We start from the raw sequence: 23,879 nt of genomic DNA on the forward strand, positions 1-23,879 counted from the left end.
TGGGCTTGGGCCCAGGGACGAGGGCAGCTCAGGAGAAGTGGAAAAGATTTGTTGGCCTGGCGCTGATAGGGACAAGTGGGCTTGAAGCTTAATAAAGAGGTGGAGGGAGAAAGTGCTTAGCTGCCAGGAAGCTGGTTAGCATGCAGGATAGGATAGGAGGAGGGTGAGGGAAGGGGTGTGGCAGCACCCAGGTGCACAGCAGCTCATGGGAAATACTAACTGCTGACCATAGCAGTGAGGCCGGCAATTAAGTTGCAAGACGTGCTTACTATGTGTCACCCACTAAGCTTTCTTCTTATTGTTAGTATTATAACTAATATTTAGCAAGTGCCTATGCCAGGCCTTACGCTATATACTACAGAACAGCAGTACTTAAGTCAACGCTCACTACGGTAACTAACATTTACTGACCGCATAGGCTAAGCCCTATGTTAAGCGTTATTAATAATGACGGTAATATTGACAACAGTCAGCATTTGGGGCGCATGGCGTCACGGGGAATGGCCATTTCTACATTCCGGGATGTTTACATGAGCTCAGACGGGCAGACCTGGCAGCACCAGGTTTGGTGTTCAGCCTTTATCTCGTGTTGGCTCACTTAATACCACAGCCTGGCAAGGTGGGCCTAGTGCTATCCCTGTTTCCAGATGGGGACGTTGGGGCTTAGGGAGCCAAGATGTCCTGCGCTGTCCAGCACAGTCTCCTCACCCTGGCCTGGGGATGCACATATGCCCGAGTCAGGCTCCACAGAGTCTCTCTGGGACTTCTGTGCTGAACCTGGCACAGAATGCTGCCCCTCTGTGCGCACGGAGGCGGCTGGAGCAGGGCCGGAGACTGTGAGGCCACACGCTGAAGGAAGCAAGGAGCAGAACCACCTGCTGACCCCTGCAGGCTCCTCAGCCTCGTCGTGCTGCTTCTAGATGCTTCTCAGTTCTGTGAGATGATCAATCCCCTTTTACCTAATGTTGTTTTTGCCGCCTAAAAAGTCCAGACTGATAAAACATCTCATTGAGCGAAAACCCGAGTATCTGACAAGTTCTTGACTTGCCCAGTGGGCAATTTTGTTTCCCAGGAAATAGAGGAAGCAGCCAGGGAAATTGCTCCTCTGGACCTAATTCTGACCAACGCGGACAAATTGGCTGGCGAAGTAGATGTGACATGTAACTGGCGAGAATATGGCCACATTGTCTCGAGTTTGAGGTTACCGGAGAGAAGAAGCAAGTTGCAAACAGACTTTAAAATACCAACTTTAAACTACTACACTATAATATTTTGTATAGGATTCAAGATGTTTGGTAACCCTAAAAATCTAAAAAAAATATTGCAGCTCATCCAAAATGAAAATGTAGTCTATTTAAAGTGAAATACGCTTAGTAGATTCAGACGTTAGGAGATATCAGTTTAGTACAGTAACAGGATATGTTTGAAGAGTCTAAAATTATGTAGCAGGATTGGGGAAACATGAGATTTAAAGTTTTAAAGCATTACTCCTACAAGCTAAGCTGTCAGTAGAGAGATCCAATTTAAAATAACAATGCTAAACTACTAGCTTATAACAACCAATAGTACGTTGGTGCCTTTTGAAGTGTGGTTTGATGAAACACGTGGATTATGACTGAGGGCTGGCGTTCTACAATCCATAATGACGGGAGGCACCTGCCTCGAACATCTGTTTGCTCCATGCACCTCTTTTAAGGTACTTGTCAGAGGAAAAAGCCTCTGCTATATGTCAGCGGCGTCCCCAGCTGTGCCGGAAATACACACCTCCTGGTACCAGGACCTTATATCGTCTGAACTAAAAGAAATGTGATCTGAAATAGACTCCATTATAGAAAAGAAGGTTTGGGGGTAATTATCAAGGCAAGCTTTCAGGGCTCTGTTTTGGATTTGCATTAACACAGAACTGAGGCTCCTCACTTGATTTTGGGCCCTGGACACCTCTGAAAATTTGAAAAAGTTTCAGACCCTCTCCTTAGAGAAATATACCTACATGCAAACTTTGACAAGCCATTTCTAGGAGATTCATTGGATTCAGAAGGCCAGCTACAAACCACAGGTTAAGAATTCTGGAAAGAGGGGTGGCTGGGTGGCTCAGTCATTTAAGTGTCTGACTTCAGCTCAGGTCATGATCTCAGGGTCCTGGGATCGAGCCCCACGCTTGGCTCCCCCTGCTCAGCGGGGAGTCTGTGTCTCCCTCTTCCTCTCCTTCTCACTCTGCCCTCCCCTGCTCATTCTCTCTATCAAATAAATAAATAAAATCTTTAAAAAGAAAAGAGTTCTGAAAATAAATGGGAGAAACTGCCTTAAACAAAGCCTAGTAAGATAGGCCAGCTAACTTTGGCCCAGGGACATAACCTCTCTAAACGTTCTTGTTCTCTAATATGGGGATATTCATGGCTTTTGGCTCACAGGGCTGTTGTGGGGATAAAATGGGAGACTGCGTTTAAAACTCAGTACAGTGCTTGGCACATTCTAAGTACTCAACGAATATCAGCTGATGGCCTATTATTATTATTAGCAGGACCTACAATTTGTTACACTTCTTCTGTTAGCAGAGCAAGGTTTGTCAGGATCTCCTGCCTGTGGGTTTTCGTTAACTACACGAATGCTAACAGAGACCTGTTTAAAACTCTGCAGCCCAGCTCCTGGGCTCCCAGCGTCCTTCTCTCTCAGACCCTCGCAACAGGGGTGTATGTAGCATAGAAAGAAGGAGAGGAACAAAGTCTATCTCTCCTTTTCCCCGGGTACAGGCATTTTTAGAATAAAACCAAAATCTATCTCATGAGCCACATTTTGAGTTTAGAAAAACTCCCACCGATCCAGCAGCTGTAACCTTCGTGATTTCAGTATGTTTTGCTCGAACCTGCAGCATCTTGGCTATTATTCTGCTGCACGAAATCACTGACGTGATTCCCTGGTGAAGCCCAAATGAAGGGTTTGGACAACAAACAGATTAGAAATCTGGCATCTTTACAGAAACAGTTAAAAGACTGAATGCACAGCAGAACTGAAAACAAATAAAAGAAAACTTGCTTTGGTCTCTGGGGGGCCCCAGAAGTTCTTCTCTTGACAGACGTCAGCCTTCTCCCAATTAGAGCTCATCAGAAAGCCATCACACAGTAATTAAAACACAAACAAACTGACCCGAAGAACCTCCCGAGGCGGCTGCCAGTGCCTCGCTGTGTCCGCTACAGGACTGACAAGACCGGGATTTTAAACTTTGCAGCCTTCTTCACGCGCTCTCTCTCTCTCTCTCTCTCTCTCTCACGTATGTTGCTTCACGGGGTCCTTAGCACCTTCACATTCATTCTCTCTGATGTTCACAAGGACCTTGTGGAGCACACCTGCTTCTGTAGGCAGGGCGTGTGGGCCTGCCTCCGTTTCTCTACCGCACGGTGCTTCCTCCCACCGAGGGCCTTTGCACTTGCTACTCCCTCCGCCTCCACCATCTTTCCTCCCCTCTTCACCCTCCCACCTCCTACTCATTTCCAAGATCTTGGCTTGAAATTTCCCTTCTTCAGCAGAGCCTCCTCTGACCTCCCAGAACTAGATCAGGAGCCTTCTAAACACACTCCCATTGCTCCCAAGCTTTGCCTTCTCTGCATTTATCACAGCTTGTTGTTGTATTTACGCTTCTATGTGATTAAAGTCGGTCTCCCCTCCTGATAGTGAACTTCACCGAGGAAGCAAGCACTCCTGCCTCGTTCATGTCTGAGCACCCAGCACATCACAGAGAACCTGGCACATAGCATGGCCCCAGTTTGAATGTATGAATGAGAGACAGAATAATTATTCTCGTTTTGCAGGTGAAGGAAGAGACCCAGAGAAGGAAGTCACTTCTCAAGGTCACAGCCCATCCACAGAAGTGCTGGTGCTTGAACTCAGGAGTCCTGGCTCTCCTCACTTCTGTGCTGCCTACGAGGAGAGTTTTCTTGCCATTTCTGGGGAATATCATGCTGAGTCCTGGTACCCCCACCCAGGGAGGGTATCCGAGACAATCAGAGGCCCGGCTCTCAGTGGTAGCAGAACGCTCTTCTTGCTGCCACCCCTAAGACACTCACAGCCCGAGTCAGTATGACTCTAGCATGGGATGGCCTGGTCCCCCTCACTGTACAATCACACAGCATCCCTTGAGGCAGGTCCTTGAACGCCCTGCAATTACTCCCACTCTCCCAGGAGCCAGGAGGGTAGGAATGGGGATAATTAAGGAGGAGGGTGACAGGCCCTTCTTCATCACCAAAAATATCTCCCACTTCCTGCAGGCATCTCTGTGGTAGGTTTGATTGTGGCTTCTCTCGAATGATCACCAAGCTGTTCACCTCATCACTTAACCCTTGCAGCATTCTATGAAGTTCTGGCCAGAAGCAAGGCTTAGAAGATTCTGATACATGAGGATGTGAGCTCCGGGAGGGCAGAGAACTTGCCAGACCGGCTCACTGCTACATCTCTGGTTGTTAAGGGAGCACTGGGCACACAGGCAGTGCTCAATAGGTATTTGTTGAACGAATGAATGAATGAAGAGCTTTCCATGTGTCATGAACTTATCATATTTTGTAGGGACTGTTAATAGCCTATTCTACCTAGTTACCAGGCTAGGTAACCGAGGTTCAGTGTTAAGAGACTTGCCCAAGTCTAAAAAAATTTAGTAAGCAGTGGAGCCAGGATTCAAGGCACCAAATGGGGAGATTAGGATTGGGAATTCAAGCAGGGAGATAAAGATGTTGATTATTCTAGTGATGTGAGTGAGAGAATAGTTTCAACACTAGGAAATGTGTTTATCAGGAAAGGGGGAGAAATACCATGCAACGAATTTCCAAACTAAGTGCACAGTCCAGATTCTCTTGGTGATCAGGGTCCACGAAGACATCATGCAGTGTGCTGAGACTCTGGGGGACTTCCCAGCACATAACCCAGTGTCCTGCAGCAGAAGCGCTAGGGATCAGTGCTGATGAAAGAGGAAGGTCCAGTCCTTGTAGGGACGTAAGTAGCAGGCAGATCCTGGGTCCCAGGAGGTGAGGTGGAAAGAGCCCTGGGGTGGGTGTCATAAAGCCGGTTTGCCCCTAATGCTCTACCTCTCTCTGGGCCTCACAGTTCCCATCTATACAGTGAGCGTTGTTACTTAATAGTCTAGGGTGATCTCTGGGACCCTTCCATCTCCAGTGCCTGTCTGACTGTACATATAAGTAGGTAGTTGTAAACTAAACAGCATCTTAGAAATGGTCACCTAGTCCAATCCAACAGAGAATTCCTGCTCCAGCATTCCCAGTAGAAGGTATGAGATTCTCTTGACTATATTTAGGCCAGTGGTTCTCCACGGAGAACAATTTTGCCCCTGCCCCCCTCCCAGGGCAGATGTCTGGGATATTTTTGGTTGTCACGACTGGAAGGGTAGAGGCCAGGTATGCTACTAAACCCTGCGCAATGCCTAGGACAGTCCCTACACCAAAGACTTCTCTGGCCCGAAGTGTCGACGGCGGGAAGGCTGAGAAACCCTGATCTAGGCAAAAAGCACGCATTGCAGGGTGAGGGACCTTGCGGCCGGGCCACTGTGGCTAGCACAAACGTGACAGGGAGACACACTCTGTGACTGCTTCCCAGGCCTTCTGCCTTGTGGGGGGAATGTGGAGGAGAGGCCCGCCTGTGGCTACTCAAACATCTGGGCATGCCTAATCACCCAGCAAGCCAACTAACCAGCCAACAGTGACCACCTGGAGAGGGAGTACTTAGTGGGGTCAACGTCGGGAGCAAAAGGTCTCCCAGAGAAGGCCAAGGACTCCACTGCAAGCTGGAGGGGACCGGGACGGAGGGAGTGTGTTAAGTTGTGGGCGGGGTCAGGGGCACCTGAGGGGGTCATGAAGTCGGTAGTGACCCACCTGGGGCTAGAATGGCAGGATTTCCAAACGAGGGCATGGGAGACTGGAGTGTGCCAGGATGCAGGCAAACAAAGAGCAACAACGAGGACGCAGCAGGGCATGAGTTCGCTGTCTGCCCCTGCCCCCTGCCCTGCCTGACTTCTCACCTCATCTGCTCCCCAGCTACGGTCTCCCACGCCTGCCGTTTCCTTAGCCGCCTCAGAGCCTGGCAGATTCTGTCCCCTCAGGGGGCGTATCCCAGCCCACCCATCCTTTGGGTCCCAGCTCCTGGCCCTTCCTCAGGAATCTTCCCCGACATTCACCCCACACATTAAGTGCTCTCAGAGTCCCATACCTGCCCCCTTCATGAAGCTTATCACTATGGATGGTTTCTGTGGGATTCCTGACTGTGGGCCCCCCCCACCCCATGTGGGGCTGGGGCTGGAACTCACTAAGGACCCTGGGGCAGAGCCCGCACAAGGTAGCATCTCAAGAAATGGTTGTTGAGTGGATGGAGAGGCAATTGCACTCGGGCTCTGACAGCTGAATGTTGGGTTTATTCAAGGCTGGAAATAGAAAGGCAGTCTGAGACCTCAGTGAGAGGGTCCTGAACACTAGGCTGAAATGCCAGTACCTACAGTGGTGGGCAGCCAGGGGCCCTGAAGACAGGGATCCGCCGAGAACACTACGATATCCTGGGAGGATGGACTGTGCCGAGGTTGGAGCCTAGAACAGAGCCTGGGGACTGAGTGGGAGACGGGCAAGAAGCCTGGGGCCAGAGGGCTGGGCCCTGGGAGGTGGCAGAGGGAGACCAGTCCCTCTTTGCTTCTTGGAGACTGCTGGTTCCCTTCCATTTCTTTTCGTGTACCCCGAGAGTCCGAGGGGAGACCCGAGCAGCAGCCTGTGGTGGCGCTCTGAGTTGTGGGGGGCGGGAGAGGGAGGTGGGGTAGGGGCTGTGATGCTGAGGACGTCCCGCAACACTTGCATCTTTGTGAGGTTCTCTGACCCCTTGGCCTGGTTCTGCTCCCGCTCCCGCGCCCAGGCGGAGCCAGGGGAGTCTGCTCAGAGCCCTGCCCTGGAGGCAGGCCAGCTGAGCAGCGGGTGGAGGCGCACAGGGATGGGAGGCAGATTACATGTCACTTCGTATTAGCCACACCGGCAACTTTCCCATACCACCCAGAGAGGGGCGAATTAATTGCAATTTTGAGGACAAGCCAAAAACAAAGATAACACCGAAATGAAGGAGATTGTATCTGCCTTTACAGACGCGGGTGGACAGCGATGCCTTCCAGAAGGTCAGGTTTGCTTACCTGTGAGGTACATCTCCTCTCCTTCCGTGAACATCTGGTGACAGCGGACGCACCGGGCACAGGTCGGGTGGTAGTGCTTCCCTCCTGCCTGTGGAAATGAAAAGAAGGAAGAGGTCAGAGCTGGGGCTGCTGTGCACGGGGCAGGTTGGGCTTGAACATCTCCTAGGCACATTAGCGTTGCTGGTGACTTCATGACCCTAAGGTTGGTTGGGAGTCAACCTAGGGGAGTCCAGAACCATCTAAAAGCCCACCCAGGAAGCTTGGTGACTCCATACCATGGGTCCCTGAAGGCAGTTCAGGGGACTTCCCTGGACCCCTGCACTTCTATTTTGGCAGTGAAAGAACCCCTTGGAGGCCACTGGTCCCACCCTCTCATTTCTAGATGAGGAAACAATCTTGCTTTGAGGACACCCCAACATTTCCCCAAGAATGGGGTCCTTACCACTAGTGGTACCTGAGTGACTTTGAGTGGTACATGGACCTGGGATTTAATAACATGGGATTGATGAAGAAAAGGACCTCCTTTTCACTCCTCTGCCAATTTTTCCATTTTAAAAAAATTTTATTCATTTGAATACACCCAACATGGGGCTTGAATTCACAACCCCGAGATAAAGAGTCATATGCTCTTCTGAGTCAGCCAGGCGCCCCAAATTCTTCTGGTTTTCTCAAGGAGAGAGTACCAATTTGGTGCTACTGTGTCTTTAACATCTATCTGAAACTTACTAACCTACCTTTTTAAGAATGAGAATACGTTTGAGGCTTGGAGCCTCCACAAGCAGTAGAATCCAGTTAGAGCTATATCTGTGTGTATATACATATATATATGTATACATATATATACATATATATATGTATACATATATATGGTGACTGGCAATATAGCAAGTGATCTTGGTTTTCTTGTTACATGTTTTTTTTTATTTGTAAGTGAGTCAACTTAAAGACAAATGAAAGTATTAAGTAAGAATTCATATACAAGGTCCATAGACATGGCAAAACTTCTGAGAGTGGCATGTGAAGGACAGGTTTTTAGGGCTTGGTGGACAAAAATGGGCCCCACAAAGGCAGGACCTGCTAGGGAGTCTCTAACCCTGAGGCTCCGGGCCTGTGACGGCAGCACCCCAGTACGTCTGCCCCATCCCCCACTCACCCCAGTCTGGTTTTGGCGAGCCCCCTTGACTATTCCCACTTTCCTTCCCTACGACTACTTCAAATAGAAATGGAAATTATTTGCAGCTGCAAATTCTTCTATGGGGGAAGAGACAGGCTCAGAGAAGGTTATGCCTCTAGGTGTCACTGGAAACCAGGAGCAATAGCAGCTGGACCCGGGAGGGCAGGTCACCCGGGAGGACAGGTCATCCATGTAGCACTCACTTCCACGCTGACCGTTCTGACACCACAGTCCCAGCCCAGAGGACTTGGTATGCAGGGGTCCTTCAGTGGTGGTTCCAGACTCTCCATATGGAGGAACTCAGCTCAGCGATGGGGCTGGAAGGTGGGGCTTGTTTTGAAGGTACATCTGACCCTTGAACAACATGGGTTTGAACTGCGTTGGTCCACTTACAGGTGAGTATTTTTTTCAACAAATAGAGCACTGTAAATGTGTTTTCTTTACCTTATGATTTTCTTTTTTTTTTTTTTTTTTAAAGATTTTATTCATTTATTTGAGAGAGAGAGAATGAGAGAGAGAAAGCACATGAGAGGCGGGAGGGTCAGAGAGAGAAGCAGACTCCCCGCCGAGCAGGGAGCCCGATGCGGGACTCGATCCCAGGACTCCAGGATCATGACCTGAGCCGAAGGCAGTTGCTTAACCAACTGAGCCACCCAGGCGCCCTACCTTATGATTTTCTTAATAGCATTTTCTTCTCCCTAGCTTACTTTATTATAAGAATACCGTTATAGAATACATACATCACACAAATATGTGTTAATCGATGTTTATGTTATGGGTAAGGCTTCCAGTCAACAGTAGGGTATTAGTAGTTACGTTTTTGGGGAGTCAAAATGATACATGGATTTTCAACTGTGTGGGGGTCAGTGCCCTGAACCCCACATTGTTTAAGAGTCAAGTGTATATTTTGCATGTTAGGGCAAGGTGAATTTGGGGGGATATGCCTGAGGAAAATTGATGGATATTGGGGAATTGTTAAAGGCCGCTTCCCAAGCCATCACTTGGTGGGATGCTAATGGGTTCCTTCCAATTCAAAAATTATAACTGAATAATGCTGAAGGCTTATTTCTGAATCTTTTTTGGGCATGGTGGATGGGTAGGCATGGGCTTGCCTATTCTGGAGATACTTGATTTATTCTAAGAACTTAGCAAGAATGAAGAAAGGGCAGATTTTTCAAAAAATAACAAAAAAATCTCCAGTGTTCCTTATTTCTGTCTGCTTTGTGTGGCTCCCACCAATGATAAAATGCCCTTTTCATCATCAAAGCAAACTGCGTTCAAACTTTGGAAGGAGCCTGCTATTTTCCCAAGCTGAGATGTCGTGGGACTGACTCTCTCCTACCATGACAGGGATAATCGGTTTAATTAGTAGCCTCTTCCTACTTTGTGTCTCTTTATCATTTCAATTATAGACCTGTTTTCCAGGGAGGCAACAGCGCCTCAGCAAAACCGAAGCTTGGCATCTTCCGAAATGTCACGCCCCATCACCCCACCCGGGCCGAGAGACACCGCGCACCATCTTAGCGACAACTTGGAAGCAACTTGAGGGAGGGAGGCTGCCAGAGCAGCCGGCACCCAGCATAGTCAGCGAGGTAAGATGGGACACTCTGTTAAGAAACCGAAATCAAGAAAACAGTGCAGGAAAACGGGGCATATCGGAGAGGGCTGAGAACCAGAGTGAGGTCAGGAGAGGTGGTACTGGGCAGTGTTGTTCTCCTTGGAGAGGACACAGACTAGGAAGAAAGAAGTGTGACTGTCATTCAGCATGTTGAGCTCTGTCACTGAGGAAGTACTTGCGGGGTGGCCTAGGGAGGGAATGGGAAAGGGGAAATGGAATTTAATTACGTACCTATTGTGTCCCTGCAAATGTCCTGGGCCCTGTAGTAGGCAAGTGTTATTTTTGCCTGGCCAACATCCTTCCCCCTTCTTCCAGAAACAGCACCAGGCCTTACCTGGGTGGGACTACCCATTCTCCACATCAGTCCGTCTGGTTAAGTAGGGCTGACCCCACCAATAAGTATATTCCAACTCTATGGTCATAGTTATTGGTTTGGAGACGGGTCTGAGATTGTCCAGTGAGAGCCAGTCCTGGGCTGAGCTATGGGAAAAGAGAAGCTCCCCTTCCCCTGGGGGATGCTGTCTGATAGGATGTAAGCCTGGAGCGACTGGTGTCCAACTCTCCCATCATGAAGGAGAGCCTTCCTGAGAATAAAGCCAACACAGGACAAACTGGAGCCAGGATGGCAGGATACTCCAAATGCATTCATTTGAGCACTGGATCCAGCTGCGCCTGAAGCAAGACCTCCCTCTGGGCTTTTTATTATGGGAGCTGATAAATTTCCTTTTTGGCCTGAGCCATTTGAATATAATTTCTGCACTTGCAACCAAAAAAGTCCTTACTGCCTGTAAAGACACTCCTGTATGTGTCCTTTACTCTCACATGACTACCCTACTCATAAGACGTCTGACACTAGATGTGTGCGTGTGTGTGGTGGGGGGGTTGTTCCATAGCAAGCAATTTTCTGAGACACCAGCGGGGTGCCCTACCACTTAACTCAGTTCTGACACTATTTACCTGGAAAGAGCGTCAGATCCCACAGGTTAAGGGCTCAGGCTCACAAGGCTGCCCCTCCCCCACTTCAGATGCCAATCCCAAGTCCCAGGTTGTAACCTGTGCTTCTGGCTGACTGGCTATAAATTGGGGTTCCCATGACCCCCAGGCTGGGTTCGATAATTTGCTAGAATAGCTCACAGAACTCGGTGAAACACTTACATTTACTTAGGATAAAGGATAGAGATGAATATCCAGCTGGAGGAGATTCGTAGGACAAGGTGTGTGGGAAGAGGCTCGGAGCTTCCATGCCTTCTCCCCACACACCACTCTCCCAGAACCTCCATGTGTTCAGCAACCTGGAAGCTCTCCAGACCCCATCCTTTGGGGACTGTTATGGAGGCTTCATCACATAGGTATGATCCACCATTACCTCAGTCTCCAGCCCCTGTCTCTCCCACTCTTGGCAGATGGGAGGTGGGGCTGAAAGTTCCAAGCTTCCAATCATGGCTTGGTCTTCCTGGTGATCAGCCCCCAACCTGAAGCTCTCCAGGAGCCCACCTAGAGTCCCCTCATTAGAACAAAAGATACTCCGATCACCCAGGAAATTCCAGGAAATTTAGGAACTCTGCGTCAGGAAGCCGAGTCAAAGACAAATATTAGAACAAAAGATGCTCCTAGTGCTCTTAACACTTAGGACATTGCAAAGGTTTTAGGAGCCCTGTGCTAGGAACTGGGGGCAGAGACCAATAAATATATTTATTTTCTATTATTTTACACTAACATATCCATCAGAAGTTGAATAATAGAATTCGCCATGATAGATAAAGACTCCAAGTCTTGGAGAAAGTGACTTGCTTCAGGTTTCATGGCTAGAAGTGGTAAAATTGGAATCCAAGTCTGTTCTACTCCAACCATGTAGGTCATCACATCATGTGACCTCAAAGACACCCCCCCCGCCCCCCCTGAGTGGCTGAGAGCTGTGGGCACGTGTATGGGATATAGGAGTCTGGAGTTCTAGATTTTAGCTCCCGCTTTACCAGAAACATTGTGTATGACCTTGGAATAACATCACACGTCTTGGGGCTCACTTTTCTCATCTGTAAAATGAGGAGGGTTAACTAGTTAATAGCTAAAAGTCTCTTCCAGCGCTAAGAAAAAAAAAAAAATCAATAAGTCCACGATGCTAATGGAGCCTTGTACAAATGGAATCAATCGAAACCTGGTTACAACAGCAGCCCGAACGGAGGCTCCCATGATGCTAAAACACAGTAACACAAGGGAGAAGACAGCCACCGCAGACACAGTTTCAAAGCAGCTTGGAACTGCTGGGATGAATTCCCATCTGCAGCCCTGCGTGTGATCCAAATTTCCTCCTTTTCCAAAGAAAAGTCTGCTTTGGGGCGCCTGGGTGGCTCAGTCCATTCGGTGTCTGCCTTGGGCTCGGGTCATGATCCCAGAGTCCCAGGATCAAGTCCCATCAAGTCCCACCTCAGGCCCCCTGATCAGTGGGGAGTCTGCTTCTCCCTCTGCCCATACCCTCGCTCATGCTCTCTCTCTCAAATAAATAAATAAATAAATACATAAATCAAATCTTTTAAAAAAAAGTCTGCTTTTATGATCTCTCATCCCATGGACCCTTTACTCCACTAGGATGCAGATGCCTATAACCCCTATAATCCTGCAGAGCTGAAACTGTCCTGAAGGTTACCTTCCCTCCCCCGTCACCAGCCTTTCCTCAGCCCACATAGTCCTCAACTTCTCTACAGAATCTGACCAACGCGGGCGGACCTCGCTCTCCTTTCTGAAGCGCTGTCCTCTTGTGGCCTGGCCCCCATTCTCCCCTCACAGCTCTTCCTCTTTCTCTGACAACTCCTCAGTATTCCCGAGCCCATAAGTAGTTATTCCCCAAGGCTGCCTTCAGCCCACTCTTCCCTCCCTCCCCCCCCCTCTCTTCCTCTCTCTCTCTTCCTCTGTTCCCCCCCACCCCCAATCCCGGTGACTGCCCTGGTGCTGACTCTTATGCAAATCCTAGCCTTTCTGAGATTATTCCTTCCACGCCTGAGCTGTGTTCCTGAGCTCTGCTCCACATTTCTGACTGCCTTCCTGAAACCTTCCCAGAATTTCAATCACAACCTGTCCCGAATGGAACTCACTGTGTTTCTGCCCAGATCAGCTTCTTTCCCTGCCACCCCCAGTTCCACAGAGAACAGCACCAGACTTCCTCTCATCCAGGCTTGATGCTTTGGTACAACTTCTGGCCTCTTTTCCTTCAATCCTCATGTCTACCCGTGGCCCCACTGCAAAGCTATGGGAATTCCACTCCCATCATGCGGGAGGCAGGTGGGTGCTCTGGCTGCTGCTACTATAGATCTTGAGTCCTGCCCGCGGTGTCATGGCCTCCTTGCTTGTCTCCCACTTCCAGTATCTTTCCTCCGAATGTAACCCGTGTCCATCACGTCATCCATCTCTAAGGAGCAACTCTAAGGGGATCGCTCATGCTCAGTCTTTCCACAATGCCTGTTGCCCAGTGAATCCCATACAAACTCCTCACCCTGGAATGGGGGCCCTGGGAAACTGGGGCCAACACCCTAGCTGCGCTCCTGTGTCTTGCCTTCTCCTCCACACCTCACCCCTACTGCTCCCTGGAAAGCTTTAATGGTTTATCAGCTCTGTGCCTTTATCTTATTCTCTCTGACTCCCTACAATCTTACCACGTTGCTCCTCGGTTTAAAACTCTCCAATACCTTTCCATTGCACTTACTACAAAATCCAAACTCCTAAACGGCTACAAAGCTCTATGTGGTATGTGCTGTGTGATAGACCATCCTCCCCGAACCCCAGTTTACATAATTCAGCCACACTGGCTTTTTTTCTCTGTTCCCTGAATGGGTCAAGCTCTCTTCTTCCTCTAGGGCATCAGAAGACAGCCTCCTTCTCATCCTCGGGGCTCAGCTTCAGTACATCTCCTGGGCTCCTCCTTCCCTGGTTACAACACTCTCTCCTGCTGGGCCCACATGTGGCTGCAGAATCCTTCTCAACACAGGGCTGACTGCAGGTGACCACCACCAACTGGACAGCTTTGACACAATTAATGATTTTGCTCGCAAGAGCTGCCCCAGTCTGCCGTCCCCCAGCCACTGTCAGAAGGGAAAACTGAGGCCTAGGGAGGCAAAGACACTCACCCCAAATGTGAGCATGAGTTAGCAGTTGAGTCAATATCCGAACCCAATTGTTCCTGGTCTTAGGCTATTGTCTGTCCTCTGTACCAGACTCTTTCCTGTTTTTAATTCCTCAAGGTGGGTGGTCCCAAAGCATAGGAAGACAGCTTTCTGGGCCCACAGGGTGTGGGAAGGAAGGCCAGGAAGGGCGACAGACAGGGAGCTGGGGCAGGGGCTCAGAAAGGGTGCCGCGGGTTGCTTGTTACTGGCAGAGCTAGCTGTGCATCGGAGGCAGGGGAGAGCTGTTGCCATGGCGATGGACCAGCCAAAGCAGGGCGCAGGGAGCAAGCTGCTAGACAAGCTGGTTCTTAAATCAGCACATTACCGAATGCTTAAAAAATTAAAAATGGCTTCCATCCTTTAGCAAGGTTGGGAAGAAAACCATAATTGTCCCTCCCCAGTAATCTATCTGGGTCTGAGTCCAGAGAAGCCACTGATATTCCCAGCACAGCATTTTTGGAGCCAGGAATAATTTTTTTTTTTTTTAAGATTTTATTTATTTATTTATTGAGAGCGAGCGAGAGAGAAACAACATGAGAGAGGAGAGGGTCAGAGGGAGAAGCAGGCTCCCCGCTGAGCCGGGAGCCCAATGTGTGACTCGATCCCAGGACCCTGGGATCATGACCTGGGCCGAAGGCAGTCGCTTAACCAACTGAGCCACCCAGGCGCCCGAGCCAGGAATAATTTTGTCCAGCTTCTCATTTTAGGGGTGTCCGAAGACGCAAAGTTATCCGCTCAAGTCATGTAGCAAGCTAAGCTGAGGTCAAGGCAGCAGGGGAGGGGGGTGCTATGGACGAGGGGTCCTCAGTGACGCCCTTTTGGAGTCACAGGCCACCCTGTGCAAACATCTTCACAGTTACTTGGACCCACTCACCTCCAAGACCCTGCCGCTGATGTATCGGTCACAAGTCTCGCATTTAATGCCAAACTGGGAGTGGTAGTCGGACTCGCAGTACGGAATGCCATCCCTGCAAGAGGAAATCCACACAGGGAGAGGAAGTTGGGGGGGATGGTCCATGGGGGGTGTCACATGTGAGTTCCTGGACCCGCAGCCAGTGGTGACTAGACCAAGATTAGAAACACTTGGGGAGTTTGTTAAAAATGCAAACCCCAGACACCCCTCAGATCTATGGAATCAGAGATCCCCTGGGAGGGGGGCCCAGGAATCTGCGTCTTGGCAAACTCCCCAAGTGCACCTGAGAGCCACCGGTCTGGGCTGCTGGCCATGGATATCCCTTTTCTATTCCCCTTTCTATTTTTCCCCCACAAGTTCTCCAGACCCACTTTCTTCTCTTTATCCCAAAGGGTTCTTGTAAAAATGTATGAAGTTTTATTTTATTTAGAATGGGTAGTATTTGCATTTGGCACATTACAAAGGCATAAAGGGAAAAGTCTTCTCCTTCCTCCCAGCCCCTTCCAGGAAGTCATCAATGGGGTCAATTTTTGTGCAGAGCCTTCAGGGCTCCTCATCTGATAAAAGATTTTACCTGTAGTGAGGGAATCATCTGACTGTGGTCTCGGGTCAGGCGATAAGTGGAACCTACCCTAACCACTTCCGATGTGTTTCATTTTCGCCCGGTGCTTCCAACTTATCAGGCAGTAATAAGATTATTGTGAATTATTCTTACACTACTTTCTGCTACTGATAGCCACTGATGCTGATTTCTCGGTGTGTGGCAGGCTCTCTGATGGTGTTTCACATAGATGATTTCACTGAATCCTTACGGCAGCCCTGTGAGGTCAGAACTATCAGTCTCCCCATCGTGTTGATGAGAAAACTCAACTCAGAGGACCTGAAGCTGGATTCAAACCCAGGCGGTCTCGGTCCTCCCCGAGGTGGTCCTGCGGCTGGAAGGACATGGCTGCCGTGTGCCCCGGGGCTCAGGCTCAGTGCCTGGCCTCTAGTGAGCACACCGCAAATGGCAGCCAGAGGAATCTCCATGATTGCGGAGAGGGGTCTTCAAGGAGGACATGGAGGTAGCTGGGGACGTCAGACAGCTCACCCCAGCTCTGGGCCCTGCCTGGCTCTAAGGACCAGATCTGACGACACGGCTCTGTGCTGCTAATGAGTCCATGAGGAGAAAGGGACACTTCCCCATTTTTGGGTGCAACAGAACCAGCTGACGCAGAGACGCCTGAAGGACATGCATGAAGTTGTTTCATCTCCAAGTTGTTGCCATGCTGGGCTTGCTGGGAGCCCAGCCTGTGTGGCAGGGAGCGTGTGTTCTCTTGAGGGGGAGGGAGCAGTGACGACCAATGCCCAGTAAGGCCAGCGGTCAGACTGTTGTTGGAAGGCCCCCAAGACAAGCCTCCTCCCACCCCTGCCACCACTTCCACACTCCGTAGGTGTGGGAGGGTGACTTTGCAGGGGGACAAAGTCATTTGTCAGGAGGTGGGTACAATGCGCCAGCAACATTTGTGTATAAATGCCAACCTCACCTCGTTTGGACCCATGGATTGGGAGGCCTTGGGGAATTTGAAATATCCATGATTCTAAAAAGAGGCAGATGGTCAAATTAGTATTGACTAGACACTTACTAGTATGATGTCTGAGCCTTTGCACCACCCTACGAGGTAGGTCTGCTCATCCCTGTTTTTATAAACGAAGACACAGACTCAGAGAAGTTAAGTCCTTTGCCAAGGTCACGGAGGCCAGGCTTCTAACCCAGGCATCAATGGCAGAGGCAGTGCCTCTAAGTGCCCGCCACTCTGCCAGCAGCCAGATGAAGAGCCCAGAGCCAGGCTGCAGAGGCCTTAGGTGGAATGGGCAATGGGGGTTGGGCCTTCCTGAGAGGAGCTCTTTTGAGCAAACCCTACACCCCTGACTTAGGCTCACAGACTCAAGGACTCAGGCTGGTGACTCACTAAGGGCACTTCTTATTTGGCAGGCTCGGAGGGAAATGCCAAGCTCCTACTAACATGGCATTCAAAGCTCTCGGTGATGTGACCTCAGCTCACTTCTGCAGCCTTGGACCCTGCTTCACCCGCGCACACGTCTGAGCCCTGGCCAACAAGATGGATGTGTCAGGCACCAGCCTGCCCTTGCCCAGGCTGGGCCTTCTGCCTACAAACTTTCCTTCTTTGCGTTTTCAAATCTTACCCTCATTTTCAAGGTCTGGCTCAAATAGTGCTATCTTCCGTGAAGCTCTCCCAGATTCCAGATTTCACTCCCTGCTAGTTAGAAGTGCTCCCTTCTTTCTCAGAATATTCGCAGACTGTCACTTGGACCTCTGACCCGGACAGTGCTGTCTGGTGGCGTCCATGTCCCCTTTCTGCCCATAGCCTCGCCTGGTTTTCCTTCCCACTCACAGTAACCGTGGGTCACAGAGGGCTGCTCTCTGGCTCTACGATTCACATCCTCCTGGCCAGTGATTGGTCAGGAATGGGAGTGTGACCCAAGCCGAAGCAGAGGTAGCCATGGGACTGCCGCTGGGGTCCTTGGGAAAGAGGCCTCCGTCTCTCTGCCAGGCTTGCTACGCTGGTAGAATGAAACCCTGGAATTGCTGGTGATAATCTATGCTACCCTTTGGGGAGGGCTTGTTTGAGAATAAACCCAACACAGAGGAAGGGAGAGCTGAGAGAGAAGGGGAGGGGGAGAGAGAGAGAGAGAGACTTCCGCAGTGCCAGTAACCTCTTCGAGCCTCTGGATTCAGCCGTGCTGGAAGTCAGTAGGCCTCTGGCCTTCCTATTTCTGAGTCAATAAACTCATTTTTGCTTAAGTGAGTCTGAATGGGGTTTTCTGTCGCTTGTGATCTAAAGGGTCTTAAAGAACAAAACCCTTGCGCTCCCTATCACATAACTCCTAGTGCCATAATTCTTTATGTATCTAGTTTATCTCCCTTATTAGACTATCACTCTCCTGACAGCAAACTCCATACATGCTACAGCTTTACGCACTCACCACGTCCTAGCAGTGGGTCAGCATGCCGCCTCAGCAGTGTCTGGGTCATAAAACATCAACGCTGTGAGGGGCTGTGGCCATCACTTCTTTCACATACTTGAGTATGGGAATGTGGTCATTAGGGTCTAGTGGCAAGGCGGGGGGTTTGTCTGGTGAGGCTCTGTGCAGCCACTGGGGGTGGAGCCCTCTGCTGATGGCTTCGGGTGTCCGTTGTATCTTATCTCAACTCAATTCATTCAACAACTGTATTGTTGGCCAGGGGTTGGGCATGCGCTGAAGGCCGCAGCGGGTCAAACAGAGGCCCCACCTCGGCGAGGACAGACATTAAATACCATCATGGAGCAAGTTACTCACTTCCTCAAGCCTCAGTTTTTACAGCTTTTAAAATGGGGATGGACGCCTCACAGGGGGAGTTGTGAGGTTTAATGCGATAACCCATACACAGCCATTAGTATATCCTTTGTACGTAATAAAAACTCGGTAAATGGTAGCTGGTATTATTATCATTATCAAAAAAGTTAACATGGATGAGTGTATGACTGCAAACGGTGTTAGCCTGTGTGAAGGGAACAAACAGGGCCCCGTGAGGGCTGGTGTTGGGGGAGCGGAGGTGGCCCGGGACGGTATGAGACCGCCTGGGGAGAGCAGGTTCCCCTAATGTAGATTCCTGCATTCCACCTAATGCAGGAATCTACAGCATTCTTGACTGCTTGACCAAGACCGGAGGGAGGGGAGGAGCGAACGCATCCAGGAGCAGGAAGAGCATCCCGGGCAGAGGAGGCAGCACGGAAGGGCCCAGGGGTTGGGGAGGTGCGGTCTGTGGCTGTGGGAGGGTGGCGGCTGGAGGCAAGTGGAAGGAGGTTGCCTGGGAGATTCAGGTGCGGGCCCCCTGGGGCAGGCCACTAGAAGGCGGGGGTCCCGGAAGCCGGGCGGGGATGGGGGAGACACCCACTTGCTGATGTACTCCCCGGTGAGAATGACACTGCAGGTCTGGCACTTGAAGCAGCTGACATGCCATTGCTTGTCCAGCGCCAGGAGCGACTGGCCGTGCTTGATCTCCTCCTTGCACCCAGCGCAGTCTGCAAAGACAAGAGGATGCCACTGAGCAGAACATCCTGGGCCCCCTGACCACTGCTATCGTCTCAGTCTAAGTGAAGGAAACCCATCCCTGAAAACCAGCTTTCCCACAGCAGCTCCCACCCTGGCACGGACACCTGCCCGGAGCTCTGCCAGGTGAAAGCAAAGCCCCCCGCCCCCCCTCCCCGGAGCTCTGGCTTCTGCACAGGAGGTCTTGGTGTGAGGGAGAAGGAAAGACATGGTGGGACTCCCCCAGAAAATTCCCTGTCATCCTGACCGATGTTTATCCCACGCAGACAGATCCTGCACCGATTCTCGCGGGCCCTCCAACAGCTAACTAAGCAGGCTACTGTCCGTGCCCTGGGGACTGCACCACCAGCGGCACCTAGAAGTCTGCAGGTGTGCAGCATCTCAGACCCGTCCAGACCTACTGAACGTCACCTAAATCCCCAAGCACAGTCAAGTCTGAGAAGCACTGCCACAGGGGATGAGCTTAGGATCTAATTTTTCCTACCCTCGGGCTGTATGCTCAATGGCAAGGACCCTGTCTGGGTTTTGTGGTTAAATCTATTCTCTTGCCTTGTGCTGTGCTCAACACATAGTAGGAACTCAGATCATATTTGCTGGATGAGTATAAAGGAGTGGGCCTCATAGTACCGAGGAAAAGGACAGAGTTTACCGTGCCTGCCCCCTCCCCAACATGCTTATAGTATGCCAAACATTTTCCTCCCCAAGGATTAGAGAATCTGGTAAGACCGTCCCAAACCAGAGGGCTGTTCTCACTCCCCATCCTCATCACCCTGGAACGCGCACCAGGGCCACAGAACGTGGGGGCGGGGCATCTGCTTCTTGCTCAATCCGTGTCTGGGGAGGGGCAGGGAATCGAGCCAGCATCCAAGGTACTTGGGAGATGCTGGGAATTCAGGCCTACCCAACCGGATGGCCCACTCTGGAGGAGGAAAGGGTCATGGGACAAAGTTTACCAGAGGACAAGCCTCTCTATCGGCGCCACAAGACAGATGCATACTTTGGAGCAGTGGGGAGAAGAGAAACTGCATATCAAGTTGGGAGAGCCTGGCTGGAAGCCCTCATGTCCAGCTGGGAGCCAGGCCTGGGAGAGAAGATGATGCGTCCGCCTGTCGAGGAAGGGGGTGTGCCCAGCCAACTGTGGGGAGGGTCTGGGCCCTGATGAAGTGCTTGGACGAGGCAACTCCCACAGTTCCCGCCTCTTGGCTCCCTAGAGCCTTTCTAATATCCCTTAGCACAGGCTGGGGGATGGAGGGTAGCCGATTGCAAAATGCTTCAAGCCCCAGGCCTTCAGATGGGGGTTGGGAGAATAGTTTTGGGATTTCTTCTCCTTCCTCACTCCCGGAAAAATTCTAACCATCTCCATCCCGGTAATCATAGGCTTTAGAATGTAATGTAATGCCTGAGACGTCAGGCACCCCCCTCTCCTTTTATAGAAGTGACTTGCCCATGCTCAGCATAGAAGAACCTGAGGGCTCAGGGGTCAAATACTGAACCACAAATACTGAACTTGTGTCTGTTGGCCTCCTTGATAGGGTTAAATAATTCCACAGGGGCTCAGAGTTCGCAGAGCACTTGGTCACAGTCCCACCTAATGCAGGAATCTACAGCATTCTTGACTGCTTGATTGCCTCCAGGGGTAGGAAGCTCACCCCCTTTTGAGGAAGCCCACTTTGCCTTTGGACAGGCATAACTGTCATGAGTGCCTTTTTAATTTTTTTTTCATTTTCATTTTTAAAAATATGTATCACAAAAAGGTTTATTCTTTTTTGTTTTGTTTTGTAACTCCATTTTTAATTTCCTATCTGATTTTTTTTTTATTACAGTATAGTTGACACCCAATGTTATATCGGTCTCGGGCATACAACATAGTGATTCAACAACTCTATACCTTATGCTGTGCTCAGCACAAGTGTAGCTCCCATCTGTCCCCACACACCGCTATTAGAGTATCATTGACCATAGTCCCCACGCTGTGCCCTTCATCCCCGTGACCTACCCACTGCATAACTGGAAGCCTGTGCCTCCCACTCTCCTTCACCAACTTTTGTCCATCCCTCTTCCCCTTCAGATCTGGCAACCATCAGTTTGTTCTCTGTATTTATGGGTCTCTTTCTGCTTTTTTGGTTTGTTTGTTCATTTGTTTTGTTTTTGAGATTCTACATACAAGTGAAATCATACAGTATTTGTCTTTCTCCGTCTGACTTATTTCACTTAGCATTATACCCTCTAGGTCCATCCATGTTGTTGTTGCAAATGGCCATATTTCATTCTTTCTTGTGACTGGGTAATATTCTATGGTATATATATGCCACATCTTTATCCATTCATCAATCGATGGATACTTGGGTTACTTCCATATCTTGGCTATTGTAAACAATACTGCAATAAACATAGGGGTGCATATATCTTTTTAAATTAGTGTTTTTGTTTTCTTTGGGAAAATACCCCAACAGTGGAATTGATGGATTATATGGTATTTCTACTTTTAATTTTTTGAGGAACCTTCATACTGTTTCCCACAGGGGCTGCACCAATCCACATCCTCACCAACACTTGTCATGACTGCCTTTTTTTTTTTCTTGGAGAGGGAGAGAGCGTGTGTGAGTGGGGTGGGGAGGGGTAGAGGGAGAAGGAGAGAGAATCCCAAGCAAGCTCCATGATGGGTGTGGGATTTGATCTCACGACCCTGAGATCATGGCCTGAGCTGAAATTAAGAGTCAGACGCTTAACTGACAGAGCCATCCAGGCGCTCCATGACTGCCTTCTTTATATGGTGCTGAGACCTGACTCCTTGTGATGCCCCTTATTTTATGCAATAAGAATAACCTACCTCTTTTGCCTCCTGACATTTCCTTCAAATATTTAAAGACAACTACAGTTTCTCTCTTCTCCCTCCTTTCTTACACGTCACTTTTCCTTGCTTGATGAGGGGTCATCCACTGATCAACTTCACTTGTCGACCCCGTGGAGCTAGGTATATTAGGGCCAACAACACAATTCCCTACCTCTCCAATACATCTCATTTGAAGAGCTGCATCCTTTTGTGGTGCACATTCTAGTAATGAGTTCCATCTGCTTAAGTTGCAGTGATGCGTCTGGGATGGACTTGGCACCTTGGGTTAAAATTCAGGAGGCAGTACAATGTCGTGGTTAGAGGCTGGGCTGGGAGGACAGAGTGAAGGGTGAGAGGCTGGCTGAGGGCAGAATCCCAGCTCCCTCGCTTACTAGTTGTGTGACCGCTAAGCCCCTGCTTCCTCATCTGAATATCTTCCTTATAACACTGGTGTAAAGATGTACTATCATCAGGCCTGTAAGGACTCAACACACGAGCTCAACAAATGGTTGCTGTCATTCTTATTTCACGTTCTTGTGTTTTTAACCCATATTCTGTGCACTGTCCCACCTCTGATCTGAGGCTAGAAGAATATTCCTGTTGCTGGGAAGGCCTGCGGATGAGGATTCTGGGATGCTTCCTCCACGTGGTTTTTCTTTTCATGGCATACTGCGGGTCCTCCATTGTACTGGCCTCAGATTGATCAGGACCCTTTTCTTCCTCTTCTTCCTCCTTTCGGCCTTGACCTCTGGTGGAGCTTCAGGCATCCACCCAGGAGCCCATGAGTCTAGTACAACAAACAGGCACGGTAGGAAAGCTACACTCTGCCCCGTGCTGGTTGCTGTGCAGCCAGCTGTCCGCTCCTCATATATTCCTCTCTATTCCAGAATTACAACCTTCAGCTGGCAGAAAGTACGATGTCACCACCTGTTCCCCCAAATCCCTCAGTTTACTGAGGTCTCTAGAGACTCCAGGCAGCCATTTTTAGTTTTTCTTGACTGTGTCACGCATTCCACTTAGATCAACGAAAATGAGTGGGTTTTGTGAGTCATAGCAGGATCCCTTCCTTGCTTTAGATAACTAATCCAGGAAGACGGGCCCCTGCCCAATTAGCAAGTCATGTCTCTGGTATAGGGTGTGAAGGTAGAATAGGCTCCAGGGCCAGACTGCCTGGGCCCACATTCCAGTTTCATTACTTACTCTCTGTGTGACTCTGGGCAAGTGATTTATACTCTTTGGGTCTCAGTTTTTCTCATCTATAAAACAATTACTTGGTAGTGACAGTTGTGATGGTGATGGTGGTGGTGTGGTGACAGTTGTGATAGTGATGGTGGTGGTGGTGGTGACAGTTGTGATGGTAATGGTGGTGGTGGTAGTGACAGTTGTGATAGTGATGGTGGTGGTGGTGGTGACAGTTGTGATGGTAATGGTGGTGGTGATGGTGACAGTTGTGATGGTAATGGTGGTGGTGGTAGTGACAGTTGTGATGGTGATGGTGGTGGTGACAGTTGTGATGGTAATGGTGGTGGTGGTGGTGTCGGTAGTGATGGTGGTGACAGTTGTGATAGTGATGGTGGTGGTGATGGTGACAGTTGTGATGGTCGTGACAGTGTGATGGTAATGGTGGTGGTGATGGTGACAGTTGTGGTAGTGACGGTGGTGGTGGTGGTGACAGTAGTGACGGTCGTGACAGTTATGTCAGTGATGCTGATGTTGCTACTGCTGCTGATTCCTCTCAGTGAAAATGTGAGGAAACACTTCTTATTCTTGTAAGAGGTAACACAATTCTTTTCTCTTGATAGTTCCTGAGTATTCTTCTTAATCTCTTTTGAGCCGATAACTGCTCCTGCTGTTCCAGAATGTCTTTATTCACCCTCCAGGGATGAAATGTCCCAGCCCTGTAGATCAAAAATACATCAGGTTTTTCCTC

The 23,879-nt window shown here is 49.8% G+C and overlaps 1 protein-coding gene across 2 annotated transcripts in view; it reads right to left on the bottom strand.

Annotated features, from left to right (window-relative positions):
* Positions 1 to 23,879, bottom strand: part of ABLIM3 (actin binding LIM protein family member 3) — a 110,639-nt gene that overhangs the window by 33,433 nt on the left and 53,327 nt on the right. For both annotated transcript variants that reach the window (XM_021700710.2, XM_044917156.1), the window contains exons 6-8: positions 18,962 to 19,088; positions 14,983 to 15,076; positions 7,163 to 7,250 (exon numbers count right to left, since the gene is read on the bottom strand). In XM_021700710.2, the coding sequence (XP_021556385.1) occupies positions 7,163 to 7,250; positions 14,983 to 15,076; positions 18,962 to 19,088 (309 nt within the window). The remainder of the gene's footprint in view (positions 1 to 7,162; positions 7,251 to 14,982; positions 15,077 to 18,961; positions 19,089 to 23,879) is intronic.

Source organism: Neomonachus schauinslandi, chromosome 7, assembly GCF_002201575.2.
Source record: "Neomonachus schauinslandi chromosome 7, ASM220157v2, whole genome shotgun sequence".
Classification (NCBI taxonomy): Eukaryota; Metazoa; Chordata; class Mammalia; order Carnivora; family Phocidae; genus Neomonachus; species Neomonachus schauinslandi.